The sequence below is a fragment of the Trichosurus vulpecula genome, chromosome 9, assembly GCF_011100635.1.
Source record: "Trichosurus vulpecula isolate mTriVul1 chromosome 9, mTriVul1.pri, whole genome shotgun sequence".
In the NCBI taxonomy this organism is placed as follows: domain Eukaryota; kingdom Metazoa; phylum Chordata; class Mammalia; order Diprotodontia; family Phalangeridae; genus Trichosurus; species Trichosurus vulpecula.
The window spans coordinates 152,811,317-152,838,608 of record NC_050581.1 but is presented as its reverse complement, the minus strand read 5'-3'; the positions used below and the strand labels follow the sequence as shown (position 1 = coordinate 152,838,608).

At 42.5% G+C, this 27,292-nt stretch overlaps 1 protein-coding gene across 1 annotated transcript in view; it reads left to right on the top strand.

Annotated features, from left to right (window-relative positions):
- Positions 1-27,292, top strand: part of SLC6A11 (solute carrier family 6 member 11) — a 174,503-nt gene that overhangs the window by 129,679 nt on the left and 17,532 nt on the right. The window contains exons 7-10 of the mRNA XM_036737659.1: positions 5,548-5,651; positions 15,526-15,650; positions 19,592-19,704; positions 24,527-24,664. Of these exons, the coding sequence (XP_036593554.1) occupies positions 5,548-5,651; positions 15,526-15,650; positions 19,592-19,704; positions 24,527-24,664 (480 nt within the window). The remainder of the gene's footprint in view (positions 1-5,547; positions 5,652-15,525; positions 15,651-19,591; positions 19,705-24,526; positions 24,665-27,292) is intronic.

Genomic DNA, 27,292 nt, shown 5'->3' with positions numbered 1-27,292 from the left:
CAGGCCAGGGCTCTGACTGCCGGAACGCCCCCCATTCACCAAGTAGAGGTACAGCCGAGGGAACAGGGAGTGACCCAGCTGCTGACCCAGCTTCAGTGGTTGTTGGGGTTTGGGTTTTTTTTTCAACTTTTGTGGTTGTTATTGAGAACTTTAAAAAAGCCCTTTTTTCAGTTGACCTGGGCTGTGTGCAGTTTTGAAAGTGCCCAATCCTGTGAAACAGCTTGTCTGTCAATGAGTTTCTGCTACCCAGTTTCTCTCTCTTTGAGAGGTAGTCGGCCTTATTTGATTTAGTCTGACAGCCCCAGGACCATTTAATCCCCAAGGAATAGCCAAGGCTTCTGATATACCATAAAAATATTAAGTAGCTCCCAAGACCAAAGCCTTCTTCAATAAAACATAAAGCCCCATCTCCTTAATATGGTTTGACCTTGGGCAAGTCATTTCCCTTTCTGGGCCTCAGTTTCCTCAATTGTTAAATGAGAACATTGGACTAGATCAGGACCCTGGTCCATGGAGAGAGTTCAGGGTGTCCATGAACTTTGATGGAAAAAAAAATGCATCCTTATTTTCACTAAATTTTGTCTTCTTTAGTAATCTTATTATGTGTTGGCAAATTTATTTTATGCACTTAACAACATTATTCTGAAAAGAGGCCCATGGTCTTCACAGGACCACTGAAGGGGGTCCACGATACATGTGAAGTTAAGAAGTCTGGACAAGATGATAACCGTTCTGTGATTACATGAAATTGCCTTTGGGGTAGGTTCTTACAGAGGGATTTTCTGTACTCAGCTGACCAGCTTCCTTCTCAGCCTTGACTATTAGAGGGATTGAGCAAGCTCTTCTGGATTTGTACAGCTTTCAGTGCTTGAGTTGTGCCCTGACATAGAAGGCATCAAGGATATTTCTGTCAATGAGCTGAGTCAATCATGTGGAGTGATTGCAGTGGCTTCCAGAGGTCAAGATGTGATGAAATGTCCTGTTGGGTTTTTTAAATTAATTTTTTCAATTAACAAGCATTTATTTTCTCTTTCTCCTAGATCCCCAGTTGAGAAAGAAAAAAATAAAAGAAAAACTCTTGTAGTAAATGTGCATAGATAAGCAGAAGTCATTCACACAAAGGTCCTGTTGGAATATGTATGTCTCCTTCTGTACCCTGAGTCTATCTCTCTGTCAGGAGGCTCTCTCTCTGTCTCTCTCTGTCTCTGTCTGTCTCTGTCTCTCTGTCTCTCTCTGTTTCTGTCTCTCTCTGTCTCTGTCTCTGTCTCTCTGTCTCCCTCCCTCTCCCTCTGTCTCTCTCTCTCTCTCTCTCTCTCTCTCTCTCTCCTCTCTCTCTCTCCCTCTCTCTCTGTCTCTCTCTCTCTGTATCTATCTCTCTGTCTCTCTCTCTCTGTCTCTCTCTCTCTCTGTCTCTCTCTCTCTCTCTCTCTCTCTCTGTCTCTCTCTCTCTGTCTCTCTCTCTGTTCTCTCTCTCTCTGTCTCTCTGTCTCTGTCTCTCTGTCTCTCTCTCTCTCTGTCTCTCTCTCTCTCTGTCTCTGTCTCTCTCTCTCTGTCTCTTTCTCTCTCTCTCCCTCTCTGTCTCTGTCTCTCTCTCTCTGTCTCTCTCTCCCTCTCCCCCCCTCCCTCCCTCTCTCTCTCTGTCTCTTTCTCTCTCTCTCCCTCTCTCCCTTCCTCTCTCTCTCTTCTTCATTAAGGTCAAAGCCTCTACCTGTGTCCTCAATCCTATCCCTCTTCCAGACCTTGCTCCCTCAGTCTTCCCCTCTCTCCATTCTTTGTCCCTCTACTGCCTCCCACATACTCTACCTATATCTGGCTGCTCCCCAAACCTAAATATGCATTTTCTGAGCCATCTATCATCCTGTTATCCTGAGCCTGTTATCATCCCATTTCTCTCTTCATCTTCATCATTAAACTGCTGGGAAAAGATTGTCTAGACCCTAAGAAGTTGCATCCAGCTCTGCTTTCTCACTGCCTCCTCTCTGTTCAATGCCTTGCAATCTGGCTTTTGTCCCTACACCACTGAATCTGTTCTCTCATAGAGTGCCAATGACCTCCTAATGAACAAAATTAACTTGGGTTGCTCAGTTCTATTCCCCTACAATATTTAACACTATTACCACTACCCCGCCTAATGGGAATTCTCCATTCGTTGAACATGAGCGGCATCAAACTCACTTGGTTCTCCCCCTGCTTCTGTCACCACTCCTGCTCTGTCTTCTTCACTCGGTCCTCATCCTGTCCAAAAAGCGGGCCTCCTCACGAAAGTTCTGCCCCAGTTTCTCTTCTCTCTCTACACGGTTTCTAGGTTCTGTCCCTCAGCAATCCCGTTCACTCTCATAGCTTCCATTTCAATCTTTAGAGAAAAATGATTCCCAAATCTGTCACTAGTTCAGACCTTTCCCCAGAATTCCAATCAATCGATCAATCAACCAATGCTGTTTTAAATACAGCTATGTGGCCAGGCATTACAGATCTTTTTACTCTAGTGGACATTTTTAACTGGATGTCCTATGTTCATCTCAAACTCAACACATTGAAAATAGAGCTCATATTTCCCTTCTTCCCTCATCCTAGCTTCCCTCCTTCTGTTGAAGGCCCCACCATCCTTCCAGTTACCCAGGATCATACAACCTCAGAGTCACTCTCAACTCTACCATCAACTTCATCCTCTGTAGCTAATCAGTTGCCAAGTCATCTCTGGACTAAGGTTCTTGAGAGCAGGAATTTTCTTTTGCCTTTCTTCATCTTCCCAGCCCCTAACACAGTGCTGGCACATTTTTGTTGTTGCTGTTGTCCACTTGTTTTCAGTTGTGTCCAACTCTTTGTGACTCCTCTTGGGGTTTCCTTAGCAGAAATACTGAAGTAGTTTGCCATTTCCTTCTCCAGATCATTTTACAGATGAGGAAACTGAGGCAAACAGAGTTGAGTGACTTGCCAAGGGTCACACAGCTACTGTCTGAGGCTGTATTTGAACTCAGGAAGATGAATCTTCCTGACTCCAGGCCCAGTACTCTACCCACTGTGCCACCTAACACACAGTAGTTGCTTAATAAGTGTTTGTTGACTGACTCATCATTTAAACTTCCACAGCATCTCTTACATCTTACATCTGGTTTTCCTACGAACACCTCCCCAGTCCAGACCTTTATTGCCTCTTGCCTAGACTGGCTTTCTCATTGGTCACCTTTTGCCAAGCCTCTCCCCTCAGATTTATATCCCTAAGGCACAGGTCAGACCATGTAACTCTCCTGCTCACAAAGATCAAGGGACTCCTTACTGTAGCTAGGATAAAATATAAAATTCTCAACTTAGCATCTAAAGCCCTTCTCTATCTGTCTCTAGCTTACCTTCTCAAACTTACTTTACATTAGTACCTTTCATGTATTTTGGTCCAGCCAAACTAGACTGTTTGCTGCTCCCTACACATGGTATTCCATCTCCCTCTTCTTAACCTTTGCATAAGCTATAGCCTGTGCCTGGAATGCCCTCCCTCATCACTTCTGCCTCTTGGAACCTCTAGCTTTCTTCAGATATCAACTCAAGTGTCAACTCCTACACAAAGTCTGTCCTGACCTCCTCAGTTGTCAGCACCTTCCTGCCATGAAATTACATTGTATTCACTTGTCATCCACTTTGTATTGACTTTCCTGAATACATGTTTTCCCATGTATTGGGAACCACCCATGGAAACATATAATTCTTGAGGGCAATGATTGTTTCATTTTCATTCTTGTATCCTTGGTGCCTGACACATAGAACACATTTAACAAGTGTTTGTTGAATGAATAAATACTTTTCTATGAATGAATCTGACCTCTCTCTTCATTTTCTTTCCTTTTCCTTTTTTTTGGAGAGGGGAAGGCAGGGCAATTGGGATTGAGTGACTTGCCCAAGGGTCACACAGCTAGTAAGTGTGTCAAGTGTCAAAGGTCATATTTGAACTCAGGTCCCCCTGACTCCAGGGCTGGTGCTCTACTTACTGTACCACCCAGCTGCCCCTGACTTCTCTCTTCAGAACATTTCTTACAATTTACATCTCCACCTTGATATTCCACCAGTCTCTTAAAATCAAAACTAAAACCAAGCTTACCCCTAAACCCTTCCTTCTCAGTTATGGTTCTGCCAGAAATAACCATTGCTGGTCCAGCCTCCTACATTTCTAAGCATTAGACATAATTTAGAGTTAGAAGACATCAGAGAGGCCATCAAGTCCAACCCCCTCATTTCACAGATGAGTAAACTGAGGCACAAAAATGTTAAGATATTTTACCAGAGTCATAGATTAAGTGTCTGAGGCTGAGAGCTTCCTCCATCTAAATACAGTAATTTGTCCATTACACCACACTTCCTCACTGTTGTCTTTGATTCTTTCCTCTTACTCACTTCTTATATCCACCTCTGTAATTATATCCACCACTTCTTATATCCACCTCATTACTGGCCATTTTAAGTATCAAAACAGGATTCTTCAAAATGGTTCTTCTCCCCTCTACCTTCTCCCCTTCTAATCCATATTTCATATTCCCACTAGTTTAATTAATTTTCTTATGCATAAATGACACTCTTCTGCTCAAGCATCTCCAGTGGCTCCCTGTGCCTATTCAGTAAGTTCAAATTTATTTGCCCAACATTCGCAGTTCTCCATAGCTGGACACCACAACTTTCCAACCTTATTTCATACAATTCTTCTCCACATACTTACTCTATACTCTAGCCAAATGGCACTACGGACTATCGCTTAAATAGGTTCTAACTTTTTACATTTTGTGTGTGTCTTCTTTCAAAAATTTTTCCTATACCTAGAATGTCTTCCCTCCCTTATTCTAACAGGTAAATTTTGACTAATTCTTTCAAGTCCAACTCAAATGACTCCTTCTCCAAAAAGTCTTCTGTGACCAGCCCCTTGTAAATAACAATCTTTCCCTTCTGTTCTTAGTTCTAAATCCCTTTAAGTCACATATCATATTTTATATCATAGCTACATCTTGTTTATTTCTTATCTCCCCTACTAAATCATAAGCTCCTTCAGGGCAATGATTGTGTGTTATTTAAACTTTATATATCCTGCTGTACCTAGCCCAGATCTCTGCATACAGTAGATGCTTAATGAATAATTGTTGCGGAATGAATGAGTGTATGGCAACATTGGTTACAGAGAAAGAAAAACATTCAAATTAATATATAACTGAAGTTGCTGGAAAGTAGCAATTTCTTTATTACTGGAAGTGACAAAGCAGTGGCTTGCTGGATAAACTGCAGTGGATTCATACTTTAGATAAGGTTTAGACTCTCAGTTCTCTTCCAGTTCTTAAAATTCTGTGATTCATTACGAAGCCAATTAAAACTAATTGAGATGTTTGAGTTTTTAAACCAAGCCAAGAACAACACATTTGATTTTTTTTAAATGGATTGGTCTACTATATGAATATTTCCCAATTCTCCCACTAGCTGGCTCCCCAGGAAGACAAGCAAGAAGCAGGATCTCCTCATTTGTCCCCTCCTGTCTGATTCCTCCTCTGCTGTGACTCCTGTGGTCTCTCCCTGCAGGTCTGGGTAGATGCTGGAACTCAGATATTTTTCTCCTATGCCATCTGCCTGGGATGCTTGACGGCCCTGGGAAGTTACAACAATTATAATAACAATTGCTACAGGTAAGCCCCTCATACTACCCCCAAACTGAACCTCAGCCTGTATTCACAACACTTTCATGGTACAAGGTAATTTTCAGAGTCCTCAGGGAAGGCTGAGCTTTCTTGCTCTTGTAGAGGAAGGGCAAAGATGAACTTAATCAGTTGCTCTGTCTCTGAATCCCTCTGCTTTCTGAATTTGACCAAAAGGACAAGGGACTGAGCTTGAATGGAGAGTGTGAGTAACATTTCAACATCTTGGAGCCAAGTAGCTGCTTGAGTATAAAGAGTCATCCTCTGGATTCTCTCCTGAAGAGGGCATGGGCATTTTGGAGAAGACCGATTTGTGCTTGGAAAATGTGCCAACTGCCTCGGGAAATGGGCCCCCTTCTGTCTCCTCCATGGTCAAGTGTGATGAAGTTGGTGCTACTTTGTAGAAAAAGAGAACTTTAGGGAAGTGGACTTTATTGACTTTGTGCAACATGTAACACACCTGACATGGTAAATCCAGGGGCAGTGGTGAGGCTGAGCAGCCTCCACCATTGACCTTCCTTTCAGCTTTTTGGGTAGCTCCTAACATTCCCTGTACTGGATGCAGAAGGGTAGGTGCCAAGTGTCCATCAAAATCATATTAAAACTGTGGATAGATACACAATAGATTTCCTCGGGGAAAGTTTGGGGTTTGGGGATTACTAATCTAGCTTAATCTTATTTTTGCTCAGTTTAGTTCAATTCAATAGGACATTTAGTATTATTATCAATAAATTATCATTAATATTATAATAAATTAATCATGTAAATATAACATTAATAGTAAAAATAAATGGATAATAGTAATAACATAAATTAAAACTAATAATCATAATTAAGATTTAGATAGTACTTGAACATTTTCAAAGTACAAATATTATCTCATTTATCTTCACAACAGCCCTAAAAAATAGGTGCTTTTATTTTCTCCATTCTACAGCCAAAGAAACTGAGGCAGACAGAGGTTAAACGACTTTCTTAAGGTCAAATGAGCATTTGAGGCAGGATTTGAACTCAGGTCTTCCTGATTCCAGGTCCAGCACTCTCTTCACTAAGGCATCTAGCTACATTGTATGACTAGACACAAAGATAAATAAGAGGGAATCCTTACCCTAGAGTAGAGGTTTTTAACCCTTTTGTGTCCTACTCCCTTTGGACAGGTTGGCAAAACCTACTGACACCTTCTCAGAATAATAATCTTAAATGCTTAAGGTGAGAGACAGGATTACAAAGATATCTAGAGTGGATTCAGTCCTTTTGGGGGAGGTGGGATGGAGGCAGAGGTGGGAGAAGAGAAAAGGAGAAGAGGACATTACTGTCCTTTGAAATCTTGACCATGACTGGCAGACCCTCTGGCCTTGTTCTTTTCCTTTTACATCCTCAAAAGGTTGTGATATTCCAAGAAAGGGCTAGACCCAACTGTTCTGCCCATGTGACTATCCCGTCTCTTCCTTTCATAAATATTCTTTGGTCTTTACAGTCCAGGGCCGACAGGCAATACTCTTTCCTGTCATTTTCACTCATGTGAGTGGAAGTTTTTTCTTCCATTATTCAGAGTTATGATGCTGGGTGTTAGAAAGAAAAAGGGCAGACCATTCAACTGCAAAAGAATAAAGTGAGGCATGCTCTCTGGGGAAAGAGAAGGGGAGGGATGCAAGGGAAAATCCACATGATGTTTAGCAATAAAAATCTATTTTTAGAAACTATTCGGTTTAATAAAAAGAAACTACTGCAAAAAATTAAAAGCCATAATTTTTTTCTTATAGAAAAAGAACAAATAGAAAAACTACATAGTGAAATAATATGAATAAACAGAAGCAAATATATGGCATCATAATTTGAGTCCAATTACTGGAAATAACTTACTTTAAATCTATAGGGTGTGACTATAAAGTAACATTACTGATTTTTAAATAAAAATAACATGTCCCTCCTCTAAGCTTCCCTCTTTCTGTTGACAATACCCATCACCCTTCTAGCACCATGATTCATGTGTTTCTCTTTGACCTCAAAGGGCAGAACCAGGGGCAATGAGTAGGAGTTGAAGCATCCAGGTTCACAATCTTGGAGTCATCCTTGATTTTTCTCTCTCCCTCTCTCCCCTATATCCATAAGTTGCCAAGTCTTGTCCATACTACCTCCATAGCCTCCCTCAAATCCACCCCCTTCTCCCCACTCACATAGCTTCTAATCTCAATCAGGCTCTCATCATTTTTTCCTGGACTATTGTAATGGCCTCCTCCCCATTACTTTCCTGCCTTCAGTCTCCTCTTTCTCCAACCCATCTTCTGCATAGCTACCAAATCATATTCCTAAAACATAGGTCAGACCATTACATTTCTCTATTCAAGAAATATGTAACGGCTCCTTGCTGCCTTTAAGGTAAGATGTGAATCATCAAGCCAACATTCAGGGCTATCTCAGTCTTGTTCCTGTCTGTCTTCCTATTCTTACTACATATTTTACTCCCCATCATCCACTCTCCATCCCAGGCAAACTGTCCCAGTAAGTTATTCACGCCCCCCTTCTCCCCCATTCTGACATGTAATTCCTCTTTGCTTCTGCCTCCCAGAATCACTAGCTTCCATCAAGGCACAGCTTCAAGGCTACTTGACACATTTGCCAATACTTCCAGACATGAGCATTTTGTCCCTCTTAAAACTAATTTATATGGTTGTATGTCTATTGTACATGTACATCTATTTTATATTTGCTTACATGTACACATGCTCAATCCCTGAGCACAATGCAAGCACCTGGAGGGTAGGGTCTATTTCATTTTTTTTATCTCTAGCATGAACATGAGGTATTTAATAATAAATGTTTATTGGATTGAGTGAAATTGAACAGCCATGGCAGAATTTAGACCAATGAGTGTTGTTCTTCGAAGTCATCAGTATCAGAGATAACGCCCTTATTTAGCTGAGCTGCATTGGTGCAAAGCATTTTGGGAATCAAAATCAGAGAAATTTATAACTGGAAAGAACAATGAAGAAACCACCTACTCCAGTATTTTGAAATAATTTGTCTACAGTATACTTTGGATCTTGAAACACATTAATAGGAGCCTATAAAACATAATTGAGTGTGTCTGTCACTGACTGGCAATATGGTTTGGTACAACTCTCTTCCCCTCTGTGGGACTCAGTTTCCCCATTTATAATAATGGGGCCAAATTTGATCCTCTGGAAAGTCCCTTTTAATTCTAACATTCTACTGACTCTGTGAAGTCATTTTGGATAAAGGGGAGTAGGAAAATTGGAGAGCAAAATAGAGAAATCTTTTTATATCTAAAAATTACTACACATGACAAGTGGGATAGTAGGATACAGACACAAGAGCACTTAATTTGCTTAAGCACATAACCAGGAATTTGATGGTTCTCTGGTTCTCTGCTCCCATATGTTTCTATAATTCCTCTTATGATGTCTAGTAATAATAACATACATTTCTATAGTGCTTTAAGTTTACAAAGGTCTTCCCTTATTACAGCTCTGTGAAGGAAGTAGTGCAAGTATAATTATGCCCATTTTACAGATGAAGAAATGGAGACTCAGAGACATTAAGTGACTTGCCTTTGAGCTCACACCTAGTGAATATCAGACATCTCCCTTCTATGGAGAAAACTGGGGCTACTATATGTGCATGCCTGTCTCAAAATCCTTCCATTCATCCATCCCACAGAGTATTTAATTTCATCCGTCTGCAGCAGAAGGTAAATTCCCAAAGTTTTATCATTTTATAGTTTTATATATTTGCTTCGGCCAAAATATTCCATGAAAAAACCATTCAATTCAGACCTTACCAAAGTAAAGCTCTCCATTGTAACATCAGTAAGAACCAGCACATCATAGTCTTAGGGATAAATTAATCTGCTGCTTTTTGTCTGTATCATGTATGCATGGGAGAAAATGAATTAAGAGGCTTGTAAAAGAACCATGTTTGTAGAGAAAACCTTAGTTCAGGGTTACATACCACTTAGCTTTATGCATGAGTGTGTTTGTAGCTTATGAATTTTGAATTAGGGGTCAAAATACATTAGAAAGAGACAATGATTCTGCTAATCCAAATCCCTTCCTTTTCAGGTGAGGAAACTGGGCACCAGAGAGGGAAAGGGACTTGCCAAAAGGTTCAGTTAATTATTAACTGACCTGGGAGCAGGACCTACGACTCCTGACTCAAGGTCCAAGGTCTTTTTCACTATGTAATGCTTGAGAGACCGAATGGTCATGGTAGAAAAAGCTTTGGTCTGGGAGTTAGGAGACGGGGGTTCTACCAAAATTATCTTATAATGCACTTTGCAAACTTTGAGGTACTATTTAAATGCTAACTATTATAATAAGTATTGTTGTTGCTATCTTCCTAAAGCAAAAATTGGGCATTTTCTTGCTCAAGAAACTCCAGTGTCTCCCTATAGCCCCTAAGATAAATTATATACTCCGTAGTGAGTCATTTAAAGCCTTTACAATCTGGCTTCAGGCTTCCTTTCCAAGCCAGTTGTACATATTTCCTTTTATGAACTCTATGTTCCAGCCCCAATGGCCCGTTTGCTGCCCCCCAAAACCAACTCACTACTCCAATCCATCTTTATCTTTGTGTACAAGCTCACCTGCCTTCCTAGCATGTGCTTTTTCATCTCTGCCTTTTAGAATCCAGAACAGCAATATCTTTGCCATATTCCATAGGAAGCCTTTTCTAATTGCCCCAATTGTGAGTGTTGCCTCTCTCTTCCTCAAATTATCTTGTATATATTTATCTACTTATGTATTATGTCCTCTCTGTCTTTCCCCCACCCCCACCCCCAGCTCCTTAAGAGCTGGGACTTTTTTGCCCTTTCTTTGTATCCCTGGTTCAATGCCTGACACAAAAGCTTAATAAATGCTAGCTGATTGAGTGATTTGCTCCTGGAGGAAAGGGATTGTTTTCATTCTGTGCTTGTGTCCCAGAATGGAGCACAGTGCCTCGGGTATAGAAGATGCTAAACAAATGCTTTTTAAAAATTGGATTGAATTGAATCAATTCTTGGTCAGGAGGGAGAAGATTAATCCAGGATGGACAAAGCCAGAGAAAAGAGCCTTTCAGGAGCTTAGGGCCAGGTCCTTCCTTTGCTCCAGGAAACAGGTTCAAAAATGGTCCTACCAACTACAAGAAAAATCAGATTGTGGGCTCTGGAAGTGTGTAAAAAGGAGTCCAATCATCTGGTCCAACTCTGGGAACTTAAGTCCTGATAGGCTAAATGATCTAAGGTCACTCTGCTATGCGAAGTAGTGGAGCCAGTATCCAAACCCAGTGTGATATGGCAGCCAAAGAATAGCTAATGAAGTCTTGGGCTCCATTAAAAGAGGCATGGCTTCTAGGAACAAGGAGGTCCTGCTGGTCAGATCTCAAATGGAAGAGCGCTTTCAGTTCCAGGAACCACATTTTGAATAGGATGTTGATAAGGAGAGGGTAACCAGGAAGGTGAAGGATCTCAAATTTTTGCCTTATGACAATCCTTTGAAGGAACTGAGGGTATTAAGCTGAGAAGTCTCATGGAGGGGATGTGACAGCTGTCTTCAATTACTTAAATGGTGGTTGTTGTGGTTTGTCCTTTGCTCTTGAAGAGGACCATGACATCAGGAAGGTGATGCCATGACTTGAAGTGAATTGGATTCAGGTGAGAGAGGGCTGTGCAAAGTCACCAGTCTCCTCCAGAGCCATCTGGGTCCAGTGACAAAATATAGATCAAGAAAACTGGAGATGGCCCTGGATGCAGTGGGAGACCTTGGCCTTTTTAAACTAAGGTCTTTCCTAGGTCTCTGATTGAGGCAAGACTCATTCAGTGATTAAGGCTAAGTAAGAAATTTAGCAAAGAATGGCCTCTTTTACCTAAGCAAAAAAATCATTCTGAGAGGGGAAGACCCTCAGAGTTTCTAGTCAAAACAGAAACAGTTTTTTTTACATTTTACATTTGCTCTGAGAAATTTGGGTACAAACAACAGCCAAGTTGGGCTTGGGCTTGGACCTATTGTGAGCAATCAATGACAGCCTGATTGGGGTTTAAGGAATGGTCCTAAAGAAGGTTTCAGTGACCAAAATTTGCATTCCTTTGGGCAGAGCACATACTGGTTATGGTATGACACCTTATATGGACAGAGGGAGAGGAAAGAGGAAAAGGAAAAGGAAAAGAGAAAGGGGAAGGGGAAGGAAAGAAGATGGGAAAGATGAAGAGAGGGTGGAGGAGAGGACAGAGGGAGAGAGGAAAGAAGGAAGGAAGGAAAGAAGGAAGGAAGGAAGGAAGGAAGGAAGGAAGGAAGGAAGGAAGGAAGGAAGGAAGGAAGGAAGGAAAGAAGGAAGGAAAGAAGGAAGGAAGGAAAGAAGGAAGGAAGGAACTCTTTTGCCCAACTGGAACTGGCCAGTTGGGTCCCTTGTAGTACTTATAGGTTGTTGTTTGTCCTTGACCTCGAAGAGGACCATTTGTTTTATTCTGCTCCAAAGAGCAGGATTAGGGGCAGCAGACAGGAGACTCAAAGAGATCAATTGCGACCGAGTTAAATTTCCCAACAATTGGGGTTCTGATTTGGGTTGGATAAAGGTGCCTTGGCCCCATTTCACCCCTAAAATTTTGGGATTCTGTGACTCCAACCCAATGCTTCCTCCTCTAATCCAGTGTCTCTAATCCGACCCTCTCTACTGTCCTTGATCTTGCACCTCAAATCCAGAACTCCAGTTGCTTTTTGAGAAAGGTTTCTCCAGGCTTGTGGACAGGGCTGCTAGCCCACAAGCCATCATTCAGTCCTCAGGTCTTCCCTTGCTCATTGTGATGGTGTGTGTGGCAGCCATGAATGTCTAAAATCCAAACATGGAGCGAAGCTCTGAGGCTCAGAGTTGCTGCATTCACTCTCTTACTCGCCTCCTGATTCCTTCCCCTCCCTTTCATTTCCCACATAGCCTCTGCCTGTGCTGAGCAGCACAGCCTCCCTTGGGGGGAGCTGCAGTGAGCTCAGATTAGCTCTCCACAGTGAGGGCCGGCAGGTCACTTAAAGACCCCCATCTCCTTGCAGCAATCAAGTTCCTGTCTCGGCCACTGTTTCAGGGAAATGGTTTCTCAAAGATGGAGTCTCTGGCCCTGGGGATTTGCAATAATGAAGAGCACAAGAACATTTCTGCATCAGTAGAACCCATTGCTCATTACATATTGCCCTGAAGGCCTCCTTCTCAGATTTATGCTGTCCTTCTCCTCCCCACATCTTTCTCTCATCCCTCCACCTTGAGTCCCTAAGATCATAGATTCAGAGCCATTAATTCCAGCTGCCTCGTTTTAAAGCAAGGAAACTGAGGCACACAGGGGTTAAGTGACTTATCCAGGATCACATAGCTAGTAAATACCTGAGGCAGGATTTGAACTCAGATCAGCTGTGGGTAAATCACTTAACCTCTCTCAATCTCAGGGTCCTCTGTAACATGAAGAGGTTAGACTCAATGGCCTCTGAGGTCCCTTTCAGATAATTTTGATCAGAAAGGGCCGGAACTCTTTGAGCTCTTCTTTGTTTGGGGTGATTTCCTTTCCACCCACAGAAATGAGATCCTAATGTTCATAAACTTGTTTGTGCCATGGGCCCTTTTAGTGGCCCGTAGGGAAGCCTGTACACCCCTTTTCAGAAAATAAAAATTGTAATTGAAGAAACAGCTAATAATTTAATGAAAATAATTTAATGAAAATTTAATAAAAATAATTTAATGAAATGGACATCTGTCCGTTAACTCTTTGAAGGTCTATGGATCCAAGTTAAGAACTATTCTAATGTGTTTTGCCCAACCTTGGGCAGCCCATTCTCATAATTCAACTAAGAAAGCATTTATTAAGTGACAAGTCTGTGCTTGGCATTGTGTTATGTCCTAGAAATGCAAAGATGAGAATGAAATAGGCCCTGGCCTCAGGGAGTTTACATTCTGTTGGGGGAGAAACCATACCCATATACGAATATAGAAAATACACAGGAAATAAATACGAGGTAATTTGGAAGATGGGAAGAAGCACTAGCTGTTGAGAAATCAGGAAAGTCTTCACTGAAGAGAGGATGTTCGAGCTGAGCTTTCAATCCAACTAGGGTTTCTAAGAAACAAAAGTGAAGAGAGAAGGTGTTTCAGGCATGGGAGACAAAACATGCAGGCAGAGATGTCAGAGATGCAACGCCATCTGTGAGGAACAACAAAGAGCCAGTTTGGTTGGGCTGTGGAAGGGTTGTGATGTTTTATAATCCTGTGTGATGACAGTGATTCACATTTCTGTAAGAAGTCGCAGTATCCCTGAGCTAGGTATCACCATCCCCATTTTAGAGATGAAGACATTGAGGAAGTGAAAAGAAATGATTTTGATTTTCTCATGACCCACAACAAGTAGGTGTCAGGGCTAGGACTGGAAGCCGGGTCTTTTACTGCGAAGGCTAGAGCTTCTCCCACCCCCGACTCTACCCTGGCATGTTATGTTAAATAGCATCATTGAAAACCTTCAGGAATTCTAGCTCCCTTTTAGGAGGATAGGGTGGGTGAGCTCGGAACTTCCCTCAGATTCCTCTTCCCTAGTTTCACCTGATCCCAGGTGTGGATCAGGTGGAACTGGCTTCTCTTCCTTCTTGTTGTTGGTTGTCTTTGCTCCATTTTTATAGTTTAGAGATTCAGGGGGAATTACGCATCCTTGGGTGAAGCATTGAATCTTTTTTAGCCTCAATGGTACTTATCTGTATAGTGGGAAGAACACTCACTCTTATTATCCTGTTGGTTTACTGGAAGGTTAGAGCAGTGAATTTAGGGATCAGATGATCTGGTTTTAGTTAACTTCTTCCTCACCATGTGACCTTGGGCAAGTCTCTTTATCTTTCTGAACCTCAGTTTCTTCATCTGTAAAATGGAGATCGCATCAGCCCTGGCTCCCTCCCAGGGCTGATACAAGAATCAAATGACAGCTTTTTGTAAATTAACCCTAAGCCTCAAGAAAACGTAAAGTCTTATTATCGCTAAATATGGGAAAGAGGCTAACAAAGTATAAAACACTGAACAAACGGTGTTATTGCCATGGTCACAGTCTGCCAGAAAGCAGGAGATTATTGCTGCACAACATAATGGAGATTACAAATAATCATAACCGACATTTGTATAAAACTTATTATGTGCTAATGCTTTACAATCATTATCTCATTTTGATTCTCATAACAACCCTGAGAGGCAGAGGATATTATTATCCCCATCTTACAGGTGAGGAAGCTGAGGCAGACAAGCATTAAATGACTTGCCCAGGGTTACAGAGCTAGTAAGTGTCTGAGGTCATATTTGAACTCAGCTCTTGTTTATTCTAAGCCTGTCTCTCCATATACTATGGCGCCACCTAGCGGCCCATACAGCAGAAAGGGCTAGATTTGGGAGTCAAAAGATTTTGGTGGAAATCTCCTTTGTGATACTTATTAGCTGTTAAAGATTTAAAGCTGGAAGGGAAGTTAAAGGCCATCTCATCCAACCAGGTCATTGTACAGATAAAGAAACTGACGCCCAAAGAAATGGAATGACTTGCGCACGGTCACACGGGGAGTGACAGAGTCAGGATTTGAACCCAGTTCTTCTGATTTCTTAGTACTGTGGGCAGGTCTCACCGAGCCTGATTCCTCACCCAGAAAATGGGACTAAGAGTATGTACATCATTTGACAAAGCTGTTGTGATAAAAGTGCTTTTTGTATAATGAAGTGTTACCTAAATATGAACAGTCGTTAGTACCAACCCATTCACCAATGAGTGATACTGGTGCCTTTCTATGTGGATCAAAGTCTACACTGCTGTGTCCTGAAAGCTGTCCAGTGTCATTCTATGTAAGGTCCTCTTCCTTCTCTCCTCCAGAGACTGCATCATGCTGTGCTGTCTGAACAGCGGCACCAGCTTCGTGGCGGGGTTCGCCATCTTCTCCGTCCTTGGCTTCATGGCGTATGAGCAGGGGGTGCCCATTGCCGAGGTAGCAGAATCAGGTATGTGTGCCTAGAGGAGAGGAGAACCGCTTGGCTTTTCTCTATTTGTTTCTTAATGGATTGATAGGTTCTGTTTCAAGACATCATACACAAAGCGATAATGAGCATCTTCATATGATGCCTCCCAACCAGTGAAGCCAGAGGCAGCAAAAGGCTGTGGCTAGAGCTCTGAGCCGAGAGTCCAGAAGACCTGAGTTCAAATCCAGCTTCTGAGATGTCCTAGTCATAGGACCATAGGCAAGCCACTTACACCGCGCCCCCCCCCCCCAGTAACCTCGACTCTAGAAAGCATCTACCTCACAGGTTGTGAGAATGAAATGAGATAATATTGTTAAAGCACTTAGTACAGTGCCTAGAACATAGAAGGCACTAATAAATGCTTGCCCCCTTCCCCTTCCTCCCCAACAAAAGAGGAAAAAAGTGGTAAAGACTGATAAGGCATGCCACCTTATATATTAGGAGGATGCCATTGTCTATAAGAAAGGATCAATATGGGGCAGCTAGGTGGCACAGTAGATAGAGTATCAGCCCTGGACTCAGGAGGACCTGAATTCAAATCTGGCCTTGATACTTGCTAGCTGTGTGACCCTGGGCAAGTCACTTATCCCTGATTGCCTCCCCAAAAAGGTGTGTCTTTTAACTTTAATAAATTGATAATGACTAATATATATATATGTATATATATGGCATGTGCACTATATGCACACATATGCACATATATAGGTGATATATATATACATATACGTGTGTGTGTGTGTATATATATATATACACACACACAGAAAGACAGAGAGACAGAGACAGAGAGGAACACGGATATGTATGTAACATTTTAAAGCTGACAAAGCATGTTACATGCATTATCTTATGGTGGTACAACAAATATAATGTTGTCTGGAAGACCTGGGTTCAAATCCCCCCTCTGATACTCACTAGTTGTGTGGCCTTAGGCAAGTCAATTAATCTCCCTGAGCCTCAATTTCCTTATCTATAAAACTCCAGATATGGTACCTATTCCACAGGATCTTTGGGAGGCTTAAATGAGAAAATGTTTGTGAAACACTTAGATCAGCTTTGAAATGCTAGAAAAATAGTCAACAGTCATCAAGCATTTATTAAGCATTTACCTTGTGTCAATAGTAAGCTAAAAGAAAAGCAAAACATGCCGTTCCTTGAGGACCTTATATTTTGATGGGAGAAGCATCCTAAATAATAGGTACATGGAAGATACGTGCAGAATAGACAGGAGGAACAGGCTCTCCCAGTGTTGCTTAGGTTTGATTTTTGGTTTTTTACTTGGTCCTAACCTCTGATCTCATTGGCAAAGAAAACTCCCAGTGAGCAAACCATCCCCCAATTCAGACCAGCAAGTACTCTGCAACTCACAGTATTAGAGGGTTGCCTGGGTGCTTTGAGATGTTAAGTGACTTACCCAGGGTGACACAGCCAGTGCATGCCAGAGGTGGGACAAGAAGCCCAAATTGTGGCTCACAGGATCCAAGATTCAAAGCCAGAAGGGACCTGAGCATTCAATTCCAATGCCCTTATTTTATCGATTAGGACACTGAGGTCTAGGAAATTAAGTGAATAGCCCAGGGTGACACAGCAGGTAATTATGTGAAGCAGGATTCAAACCCAGGTCTTTGTGACTCTACCTACTACACTATGGTGTCTTTCACCAATTACCATCATTACCATCGTCTTCCCTGACACCACTACCACGATCATCTGGTACAATGGTCCAACCCCTCATTGGACTAAGGAAGAAGCTGAGGCCTGGAAAGAGGACTCAGATCACATAGAGAGTTAGCGATAAGAGCTTGGATTAAAAGCCCAGGGTTCAGGCTCCGTCCCACTCTCTCTTCACCATACATCTTTGCTTTCTTCCTTTCCTCCTGTCCTGCACACAGTGCACACATCTGGAAATGCCAGGAAGTCCATCAGTCATTCAGTCACCAAATTAAGCATGCACTATGTGCCAGGCACTGTGCTAAGTGCTCGAGATACAAAAAAAAGGCAAAAAACAATCCCTGCTGTCAAGGGACTCACAGTCTAATGGAGGGAGACAACATGCAAACAGCTTTATAAAAACAAAAATAGACAGGATACATTGGAGGGGCTGGGGTTATTACAGAGGGGTGAAGGAGCTAGGCCTAGAAAGCACTGCAAAACACATGCCAAGAGCAGGAAATCTGTGCAGGCAGGAGACAAAAGCCTCTCTGGGGATTCTCACCTCCAATGTTACCAACAGTTCTTCTTCTCCCCACTGGGTGGTGCCATGCTACCAGCTGCCTTGGCATCATTTAGCTCTGTGTGAACAAGGAGATAACCCTCCTGGGTTTCACCCTCCACCATCCATTTAAGAAAAGGAAATATAATCCTCTAGCCAAAGTCATTTCATTCGGTTCAGTCCATTACACAGTTAAGAGACATGTGCTGAAGGAGCTTTAGACTTTCAGATATTAGGAGCACATTCTAATTCAGCTGAGATTTTTTTTAAGTGTGATTTTGTTCCCTCCAGCTCTAAATTCTTTTGTTCTAACTGGATGGTGAAGAAATGCTAGCATAAGGCAAAGACTTGATTGGGTGACCCCTAAGGTGCCTTCCAGCATGAAGATTATAGGATTCCATGAATAGCCAGCCCTGAGCAGAATTACAGTCATATTTACAGAAAGGACATTAGTGCTGGAGCCCTTAGGTACAGGACTTTTCTCCATAGCTAACCTATCAAGCTCCCTCTCCATCCCTGCTTTTCTGCCTTTCTTGTGCTAAGCCTGAGTTCATACTTTCTTCCACTTGCTCCTACACAGTCCCTCCTTTCAAGATGGAGAGAAAGATGGGAATGCATAGAAAACATTCCAAAATTCTACTCACTCTAAAGAAATTGGCTAAAATTAGTCTCCCCATCCCCCTAAAGGAAAAGGAAAAGAAATGAAATAATTAGGAGCATAGATTTAGAACTAGAAAAGACCTCATGATTATTTAGTCACAAAATCAGAGAATTTTAGAATTGCAAATGTCCTTGGTAAGCAGCTAGGTGGCATAGTGGATAGGGCGTTGGAGTTAGGAAGACCCAAATTTAAATCCTACCTTGGACACTTAACTAGCTATGTGACCTTGGGCAAGTCACTTACCTTTTATGAGCCTCAATTTCTGCATCTATAAAATAAGACTATTTTGTAGGATTGTCATGAGGATTGAATGGGATAAATAAGTAAAGTACTTAGCAAATCTTAAAGTTTTATATAAATGCTATTATTATTAATTATTAGCATGACCCACAGAAGAAAAAGAATCCTTTCTATAACATGCCCAACTGAGCATGAGAGCAAGGACCATATTTTGTCTTTCTTTGTATCCCCAGCCCTTAGTGCAGTGCCTGGCACATAGTAGGTACTTAATAAATGCTAGCTGACTGCTCAAAGACTCCAAGGGGAGGGAACCAATGGGTTCCTCCCAAGGTAGTCCACTCTACTTTGGATAACTTTAATTGTTAAGTAGTTTTACCTTATTAAGCCTAGTTCAACCACTTCACTTTACAGATAAAGAAACTGAGGGTCAGAGAGGTTTAGTTAACTCACCCAGAATTCAATAGGTAGGCTGAAAGTGGCAGCTATAGGGATTTAATTCTCGATCTTCTGATGCTCGATCCAGAGATCTTTCCATTGTGCCATACTTTATGGTCCCTTCCCTCTAATCCGTAACCATCACAACTCAACCTCCCACATGAAACCAAGGAACTGGAACTGAAGTCCAATCGATCATCTGGGAAGACAGTTTCTTTTAACCCCCCACTCCTGGACTTCCTCTTGTTCCTTCTCATTGTCAGCAACTTGGCAAGAACTGCTTGGTGCTCCTGATGGGGGCAAAGGGGGAAGATTTGTGGAAGGTACCTGGGGGAGGGGTGTGGACCACATGACCATTTGTTTCCTTGTTTCCAGGGCCAGGACTAGCCTTTATTGCCTACCCCAAGGCGGTCACCATGATGCCCCTTTCTCCTCTGTGGGCTGCCTTGTTCTTCATGATGCTCATCTTCCTGGGACTGGACAGCCAGGTAAGAGACTCCTGATCAAGGCTTGATAGGAAGGTCTTCAGCTCTCTCCATGGAGAAAATGGCCTCCTTCTCCTTCTGCTTGAAATTAGTGTCCAATTTGATTCATCTCAAATCATTTATTGAACATTTAGTTATTTATCAAACCCTTATCAAACAGCAAGGCATCGTGCCAAGCATTGAGGATACAAATAGAGATTTGAAACATCCCCTGTCCTCAAGGAGTTTACTGGGCTCAACCAGAACACAACCTGTGTACATACCATCTTTGCTTAGCATTGAAAATCCTCCACCATCTGGCCCCACCTGCCCCGGCCAACTTTATTTCCCTTTGTTCCTGGACATCCATCTTCCACTCCAGTCAGACCCACCTCCTCATTGTGCCCCAGACATTTTCCACTCTGATTTCTCGCTCTAAATGAATTACCCAACAAGTACTCATGAAGCACATACCACGTGCCATGCACTGTGCTAGGTGCTGGAGATAACAAAGACAAAAATGAAATATTGCATGACCTTCTGGGGTTTACCTTATATTGAGGGGCTTTTACCCATGCTGTTCTCCCCACTGGGGATCATCATTCTCCTTCTAACCTTTGCTTATTCAAACCCTACCCATCTTTAAATTTTATCTTAAATCCCACCTCTTTCTTGCAGTCTTCCCTGATTCCTCCACCCTCCATATATTTCTTTGTCATTTAACCTGGCATTTCATCATGTATGACCTTACATTGTTATAGAACTGTTTAATGCATATAAACCTTAAATCCTCAGTAAAGTGAAGGTTCACCCAAGAGCAGAGGCTAAATCTTATATTCCTTCTGCATTTTCCTTCATGCCTAGCACAGGGCTGGACATTCAATAAGTGTCCAATGAACATTTGAATGAATTAGGGAATGAATGGATGGAGTGAATATGTGAAGGGGATATATGGGTGAGTGAATGAATGAATGCAAGTAAATTAATGAATGAGTGAGTGAATGAATGTGTCATGAAGCCCTGGATAACCCTCTAGACAATCTCTTTTCTCAGGCCACTCCCAAAACACAATGCAGCTGCTCAAGACCTCAGCTAAACTCACATTCACTCCCTTTATTCCCTCTGCTTCCTTGCTCGGGTCACAAAGCCTGCCACAGCTCCCAAGATCCAGGCTCACACTCCCTCCCACTGACCCTTTCCTTCTCTGATCTCAAACGGGGCATGACTTTAGCCAGATCAGTGACTTCCCTCCCACACTCCCCCCTCACAGCTCCCAAGTCAATAACCCAAACCACCGATTAACCTACCCCATCCTTGACCCCACTTTCTGTTGCCCTATGTCTACCCTTCCCACCCCAGTGAAATTGTAGACCCACTTTCACCTTGCTGGCCCCCCTCCCTTCTGCAGCAGCAGCAGCAGGAGACAGAGTCAGAATCTCTCCTGGAAGAATGCTCCCCGATTTCCCCTTTCCCTCCTAGGTTCCATGAGGTCCTGACAATGAATCCTCAGCTGGGGATCTTTGCTAGGATTTCTGCAGGAGCAGGTCAAAAACATTTGGAAGGGCCATAACTGTATTTGCAAATGATGTAGTTGATTTGCTTGTCTATTCTAGAACAGCTCCCACATTAACTTCAAAGTCTCTGACCTCCAGGGCATCTCATCCGGTCTTAAAAGTACCCTTCCCTAGCCTATATTTCCCCTTACCCACCAGCACAGCCACCTGCTTGTCAAGTCCAATTGCTCCAGCCTCTATAGAATTCCTTGCATCCTACCCCTCCTCTTCCAGACCACCAGCCAAGTCAAGGCTCCTCAGGACTAGACTAATAGGGGGACAGTTTGGTGTAATGAAAAGGGGATTGGATTTGGACTCAGAGGACCTGAGTTTGAATCCTGGCTCTGCTACTACCTACCACTTGTAGCATCTCTCTCTCTCTGGGTAAGTTACTCATCCTTTCCAGAAAGCAATTTCCTTATCAATAAAGAGAGGGGTTGGATGAGATAACTTCAAAGGTCTCTCTGAACTCTAAATCTGTGATCCTGCTACAAGAGACTCCTGACTGGAATCCCTGCTGTCTTCCCTGCTCCCATCCATACTAAGACTAACCTTCCTCAAATAATGCTTTCATCATGACCCTCTTCTGCTCAGACTTATGGTGGATTTCTGCAGGCTCTCAAATCAAGCCCAATCTCTTTAACTCTGCATTCAAGGCCCTCCATAATCTGGACCTTGTATGTGTAACTTCCTTTCCATCCATGTGGGTGCATGTGTCCATATATCTATGTATGGGGCGGGGGAAGGGGGGAGAATTATAAACTTAAAACCACATAAAATTCCTAGGATCATATATTTAAAGCTAGAAGGGACCTTAGTAATTTTCTAGTTCAAATGCCTCACTTCACAAATAAGGAAACTGAGGCTGAGAGAGACAGGAAGTGACTTGTCTAAGGTCACATGGATTGTAAGCAACAGAGCCAGAATTTGAACCCAGACTACAAATACAGTCCTTCGAGTGAGCGCCTAAAGGCCAGAGACTGTGTCTTGCCTTTCATTGTATCCCCAGTGCTTAGCACAGCACCTGGCACACAGTAGGTACTTCTTAAATGTTTATTGACTGACTCACCTATCTTGCCCTGCCCCCTTTCCTTCATCGGAATGAAGAAGAGGCACAAAGGAATGAGCAGCGATTTAACCAGGGCAGCTTATCACAGGCTCAATAAGTTTCTCATAATATCAAGGAGTTTTAAAAAACAAATCTCTCAATGCCCAGAATTACTGAATTTTGTTCCCTTATTGGGAGGCCCCCAAAGCTGTGCAGGCCAGCAGCTATCCCAGACCGGCTCCTCTGTGACCTTATGCAAGTCACTTAACCTCAAAGCACCTTCCTTAGCATGCCCATCAATTCAGCCAGCCAAATCCAATTTCTTCCCCAGAATTGGTTTCTCAGCAATCGTTACTAAGCCCCAGTGGTGAGGAATCACGTGTTTCTCCTGATAATCACTTTCTATTGTCCCGGGTCAAAGCTTTGTGAAGCTAGGGCTTGTCATCAGCAGAGTGATGACTTCAGACTGCAGGCTGGCCCGTCAGGCCCTGGAGGCTCCCCAGTAAGCTGAGCTCTGCCTCTGCTAGCACCCTGAGCCCCAGATGTTCTGTACCCCATAGAGCTGAGCTCTGCCTCTGCTAGCACCCTGATCCCCAGATGTTCTGTACCCCATAGAGCTGAGCTCTGCCTCTGCTAGAACCCTGATCCCCAGATGTTCTGTACCCCATAGAGCTGAGCTCTGCCTCTGCTAGAACCCTGATCCCCAGATGTTCTGTACCCCATAGAGATGAGCTCTGCCTCTGCTAGCGCCCTGAGCCCCAAATGTTCTATACCCTATAAAGCTGAGTTCTGCATATGGCAGCACCTGGAGCTCCAGGCATGCACAGTATAATAGAACCAGTGGCATGGGGGTTCCAGAATCCCACTCTGCATTTCTAAGAGTCAGTAGTATAGACCCAGAGCCAGAGCAGAATCTGTACCATCCTCCACTTAGCAAGGGGAGAACAAATCAAGCTACCATCGGGGATGTATCAAGCACCTCCTAAGGGTCCTGGGCCTTGCTAAGTGCTATGGGGAACACAAGGAGGAACCTGAGACAGAAGTATCCAAAAATAATGTGGCATCCTTATCTGGAAATGAAGTGGGGTGGCCTAGATGACCTCCATCGTTGCTTGTAGCTTTGAAGTCAGTGGTTCTTTGTTGAGCCTCCCTTCAAGGAGCTCACATTCTAGCCTACAAGACTAAGAGCGGATCATAGAATAAGAAGACAGCTTACGGAAAGAGCACTAGGCATGGGGCTCAAAGGCTTGGATGTGAGCCCACGTTCCGCCATTGACCCATGCTATGACTTTGGGTGAGTGCCTTCTGAACCTCCATATAAAAACAAGAACAATGAAAATTAATAACCCTTATAATAACCAGCATAACAGTACCAGATGCCGTGCTAAGGGCTTCACAATTACTATTTTATTTGATTCTCATGACAACACTAGGAGGCAGGTGCAATTATTGGCATCCCTGTTTTATAGATGAGGAGACTGACTGTAACAGGGAAGTGACTTGCCCAGGGTCACACAGCTAATAATTGTCTGAGGCCAGATTTGAACTCAGGAAGATGAGTCTTCTCATTCCACCATGCCATCTTGCTGCCCTTATATATACGGAAGGGTGCAGTGTGGATTATGTGGATTATCCATAATGATGGACTCAGAGTCTGGGTTCAAATGTCAACTCCATGATTTTCATCCTGTGTGACCTTGAGAAAGTCATTTAACTTTTCTGGGCTTCTGTTTCCTGGTCTGTAAAATGTTGAGTTCATAGATATAGAGCTGAAAGAAACTTCAGAGTCTATCTTGTCCAACCCCCTCACCTTACAGATGAGGAAACTGAGGCCCAGAAGAGTTAACCATCTTGCCCAAGGTCATACAGGGAGTAAGCATCAGAGGTAAAACCTGAACTCAGATCAAGCCCTTCCCATTGTACCACAACCTCCCAGATCCTCCCCACATCTAAGTCTAGAATCCTAAATGTGCATCGAGGGGAGTCCTTTGTCCACAGGCAATAAGTTGCAGAGAGGGATTTGAACCCAAGGCCATCTCACCCTAGGGGAGCTTCGTTCCCTTCCTAAGGTGTTAGAGAAGAATTGCTCCCCCTGAGGAGACGCTCTAATCAACAAACATTCATTGAGCACCAACTATGGCAGAGGTCTTCAGCTCAGTTCTGAACTCACCATGCTTACTACAGCCAAAGTCCCACAGGCGGCAGTGTTACGGGCTTTCTAACTAGTAACATCTCTTCTCTTTAGTTTGTGTGTGTGGAAAGCCTCGTGACAGCAGTGGTGGACATGTACCCCAAGACTTTTCGACGTGGCTATCGGCGGGAACTGCTCATCCTGGCCCTGTCCATTGTCTCCTACTTCCTTGGCCTGGTCATGTTAACAGAGGTAAGAAACCTTTAGGTCAATTTTTAACGGGTGCTGTTCATTTATCTTTTGTATTTACATTGATTTCCCAATATACCCCTCCCCCTTCCTTCCCTCGTGACCTATCCCTTAATAACAAAGAATAATGAAGAAAGAAGAAAAAAAAGTGCAGTTCAGAAAAACGTATCAACACATTAACTAAGTCAAACAGTATGTATGTAGTATTCAACACGCATTGTCCTTATCTTCACAAAGAGGGAATGGTGGTTGGGCTCTTTAGTTTGGAGTTAGCAGTAAAGCTGTACGATCTGGAAAGTGGATTGGCTGCCATTTTTACATGGGAGTAGCCTTACTGATCATGAAATTTGCCTTGAAAAATCACTACCCTGATCAATTCTTGGGTATGGGGGAAGGTTATATGTGTGCGGGTGTGGGTGAGACTGCAGAGGCCAGAGTTTTCAACTGTCCCATGAAACCATATAAGAATTTCTTGGAAGTCCAACATTTCCATAAAGCCAACAAGAACTACTGGACAGGCCAGGTATAAGCTGCCCACCTGCCTTTAATATACCTTTCATTCTCTGATTTCAGGCTTTTGGGCACACATGTCCTACACCCATGAGTGCTAATAAAAATTTGGATTCAGTATTTATTAAGCAGTAGTCTGGGAATGGATAAAGAGCTAGCCTCAGAGTCCTGAAGACTTGGGTCTAAGTCTCATCTCTTCTATCTCCTCATCATTATCATAGCTAGCATGTATATAGAGCCTACAATGTGCCAGGCACTATATTAAGTACTTCACAAATATTATCTCATTTGATCCTAACAACAACATTGGTAATTAGGTGCCATTACTAAACTAACTAAAGGTTAAGTGGCCTGCCAAAGGTAACACAGCTAGTAAGTATGAGACAGAATTGGAACTCAAGTCTTCATGACTCCAGACCTAGCACTCTATCCATGCACCAAATTATTGTTCAGTCATTTCTTTCATCTTTAGCTCTGTGACTATATTTGGGGTTTTCTTGGCAAAAATACTAGAGTAGTTTGTCAGACCCTTCTCTAGCTCGTTTTACAGATGAGAAAACTGAGGCAAATGGTTGGACACACTGAAACGAATGAACAAGTTAATAGGGAACCAGCAATAGTTAATGAGGAAGAAAGTAACATGGTCTCAGTAAGGTTCCATCACTTCAAAAATCAGTATAATTCAAGCTGGTACCAGTCACCTTCCCAGTCTACAACAGATAGCCTCTTTCTTTCTATACATTTGGATTCCCCTGGATTCTTTCGGTGGAACCAACTATAATGGACTGAAAGTCTAAAGTATATTGTCTCCCTTGGGTAGCACAAAAAATCAGGTGTGGTGGTGAGATTTTTGGATGTCAAGCTCAGATCTGCAGGCACTCCCACTCACTCCTCACTTGTCAAGCTCTTGTTTCAGGTGAGGGGGTGAAATAGTTCTGCTCCCTGGTTCACCAAGATAACTAGAATGAAAACATTCTTAAAAAGCAGACTTGCTCTTCCCCTTGTCTTCTCCCCATCCCCCCACTTGGATACTCAGCTTTCCTTTATCAAGAACAGTCTTAAAATTCTCTTGAAAAGGATTAGTTTGAGCATTCCCCTGCTCTCTTGACTGTCTTTAATAGAAACAGAAAGATTTCTTCTCTTAAACCTAAAGAAAGCACCTCAGTGGAGCTGAGGTTATCAGAGAAAACATTTTCAGCCTGTTTGACTGCTGACACCCTGGGGATGGTGTGTTTCTTTTTCTCCTCATCGTCATTCTGCCTGCATTTAAGGAGAACTTGCTAAATTCTGATTGCTAAATTCTGAGAAGAAGAGGACTTTATGACATGCAAATTGACAGCTAAGCTTGAGAGCTAAAAGAAGTTCGTGCATCAAAGTGATGTCAAGAGTGAATATTTTGGCTGGTATGCAAGGTCAAAAGGCAGCAGAAGTCACTTGGACCCATTGATCTCCCAAGTTTCCTCCAATTCCCAAGACTCTAGGATTCTATAATAAATATGTTTTAAATGTTTGTTGAATTGAATTTGAATCCAGTGTTGCACTTTCTGAGAATAGCCTGATGTGAAGTCTACGGCTCAGAAGACTACTAGGCAAGACAGGTATTAGCCATGTGGAGGAGCCATGATGTTGCTTACTACTGGTGAACTATCTTGAATATGGGTCATCTCATTTGGTCCTCACAACAACCCCATGAGGTAGGCAGGTCTGTGGTTAATTTCATTCCCCTTTATACTAAGATATGAGTATCACTAGTATTTCCTTAAAAGGGAAAAGAGAAAATGGAGACTCAGAAAAGGAAAATGACTAGCCTAAGGTCAAATGAACAATTCGATTAAACAATTCATCAAATGTGATAAGTTTCTACTATGTACAATAAAAATAGATAACATGTACATAGCATTTACTATATATGCCATTACTATATATACTATATAGCATTTGCTATGTGCCAGGCATTGTGCTAAATGCTTTATAATAATTATTATTATTATAATAAATTATATTATTATAAAATCTAATAATAAAAAGTAATAATATAATTATTATCTCATTTGATCTCACAACAACCCTGGGAGGTAGGTGCTGTTATTATCATCCCCATTTTACAGGTGAGGAAACTGA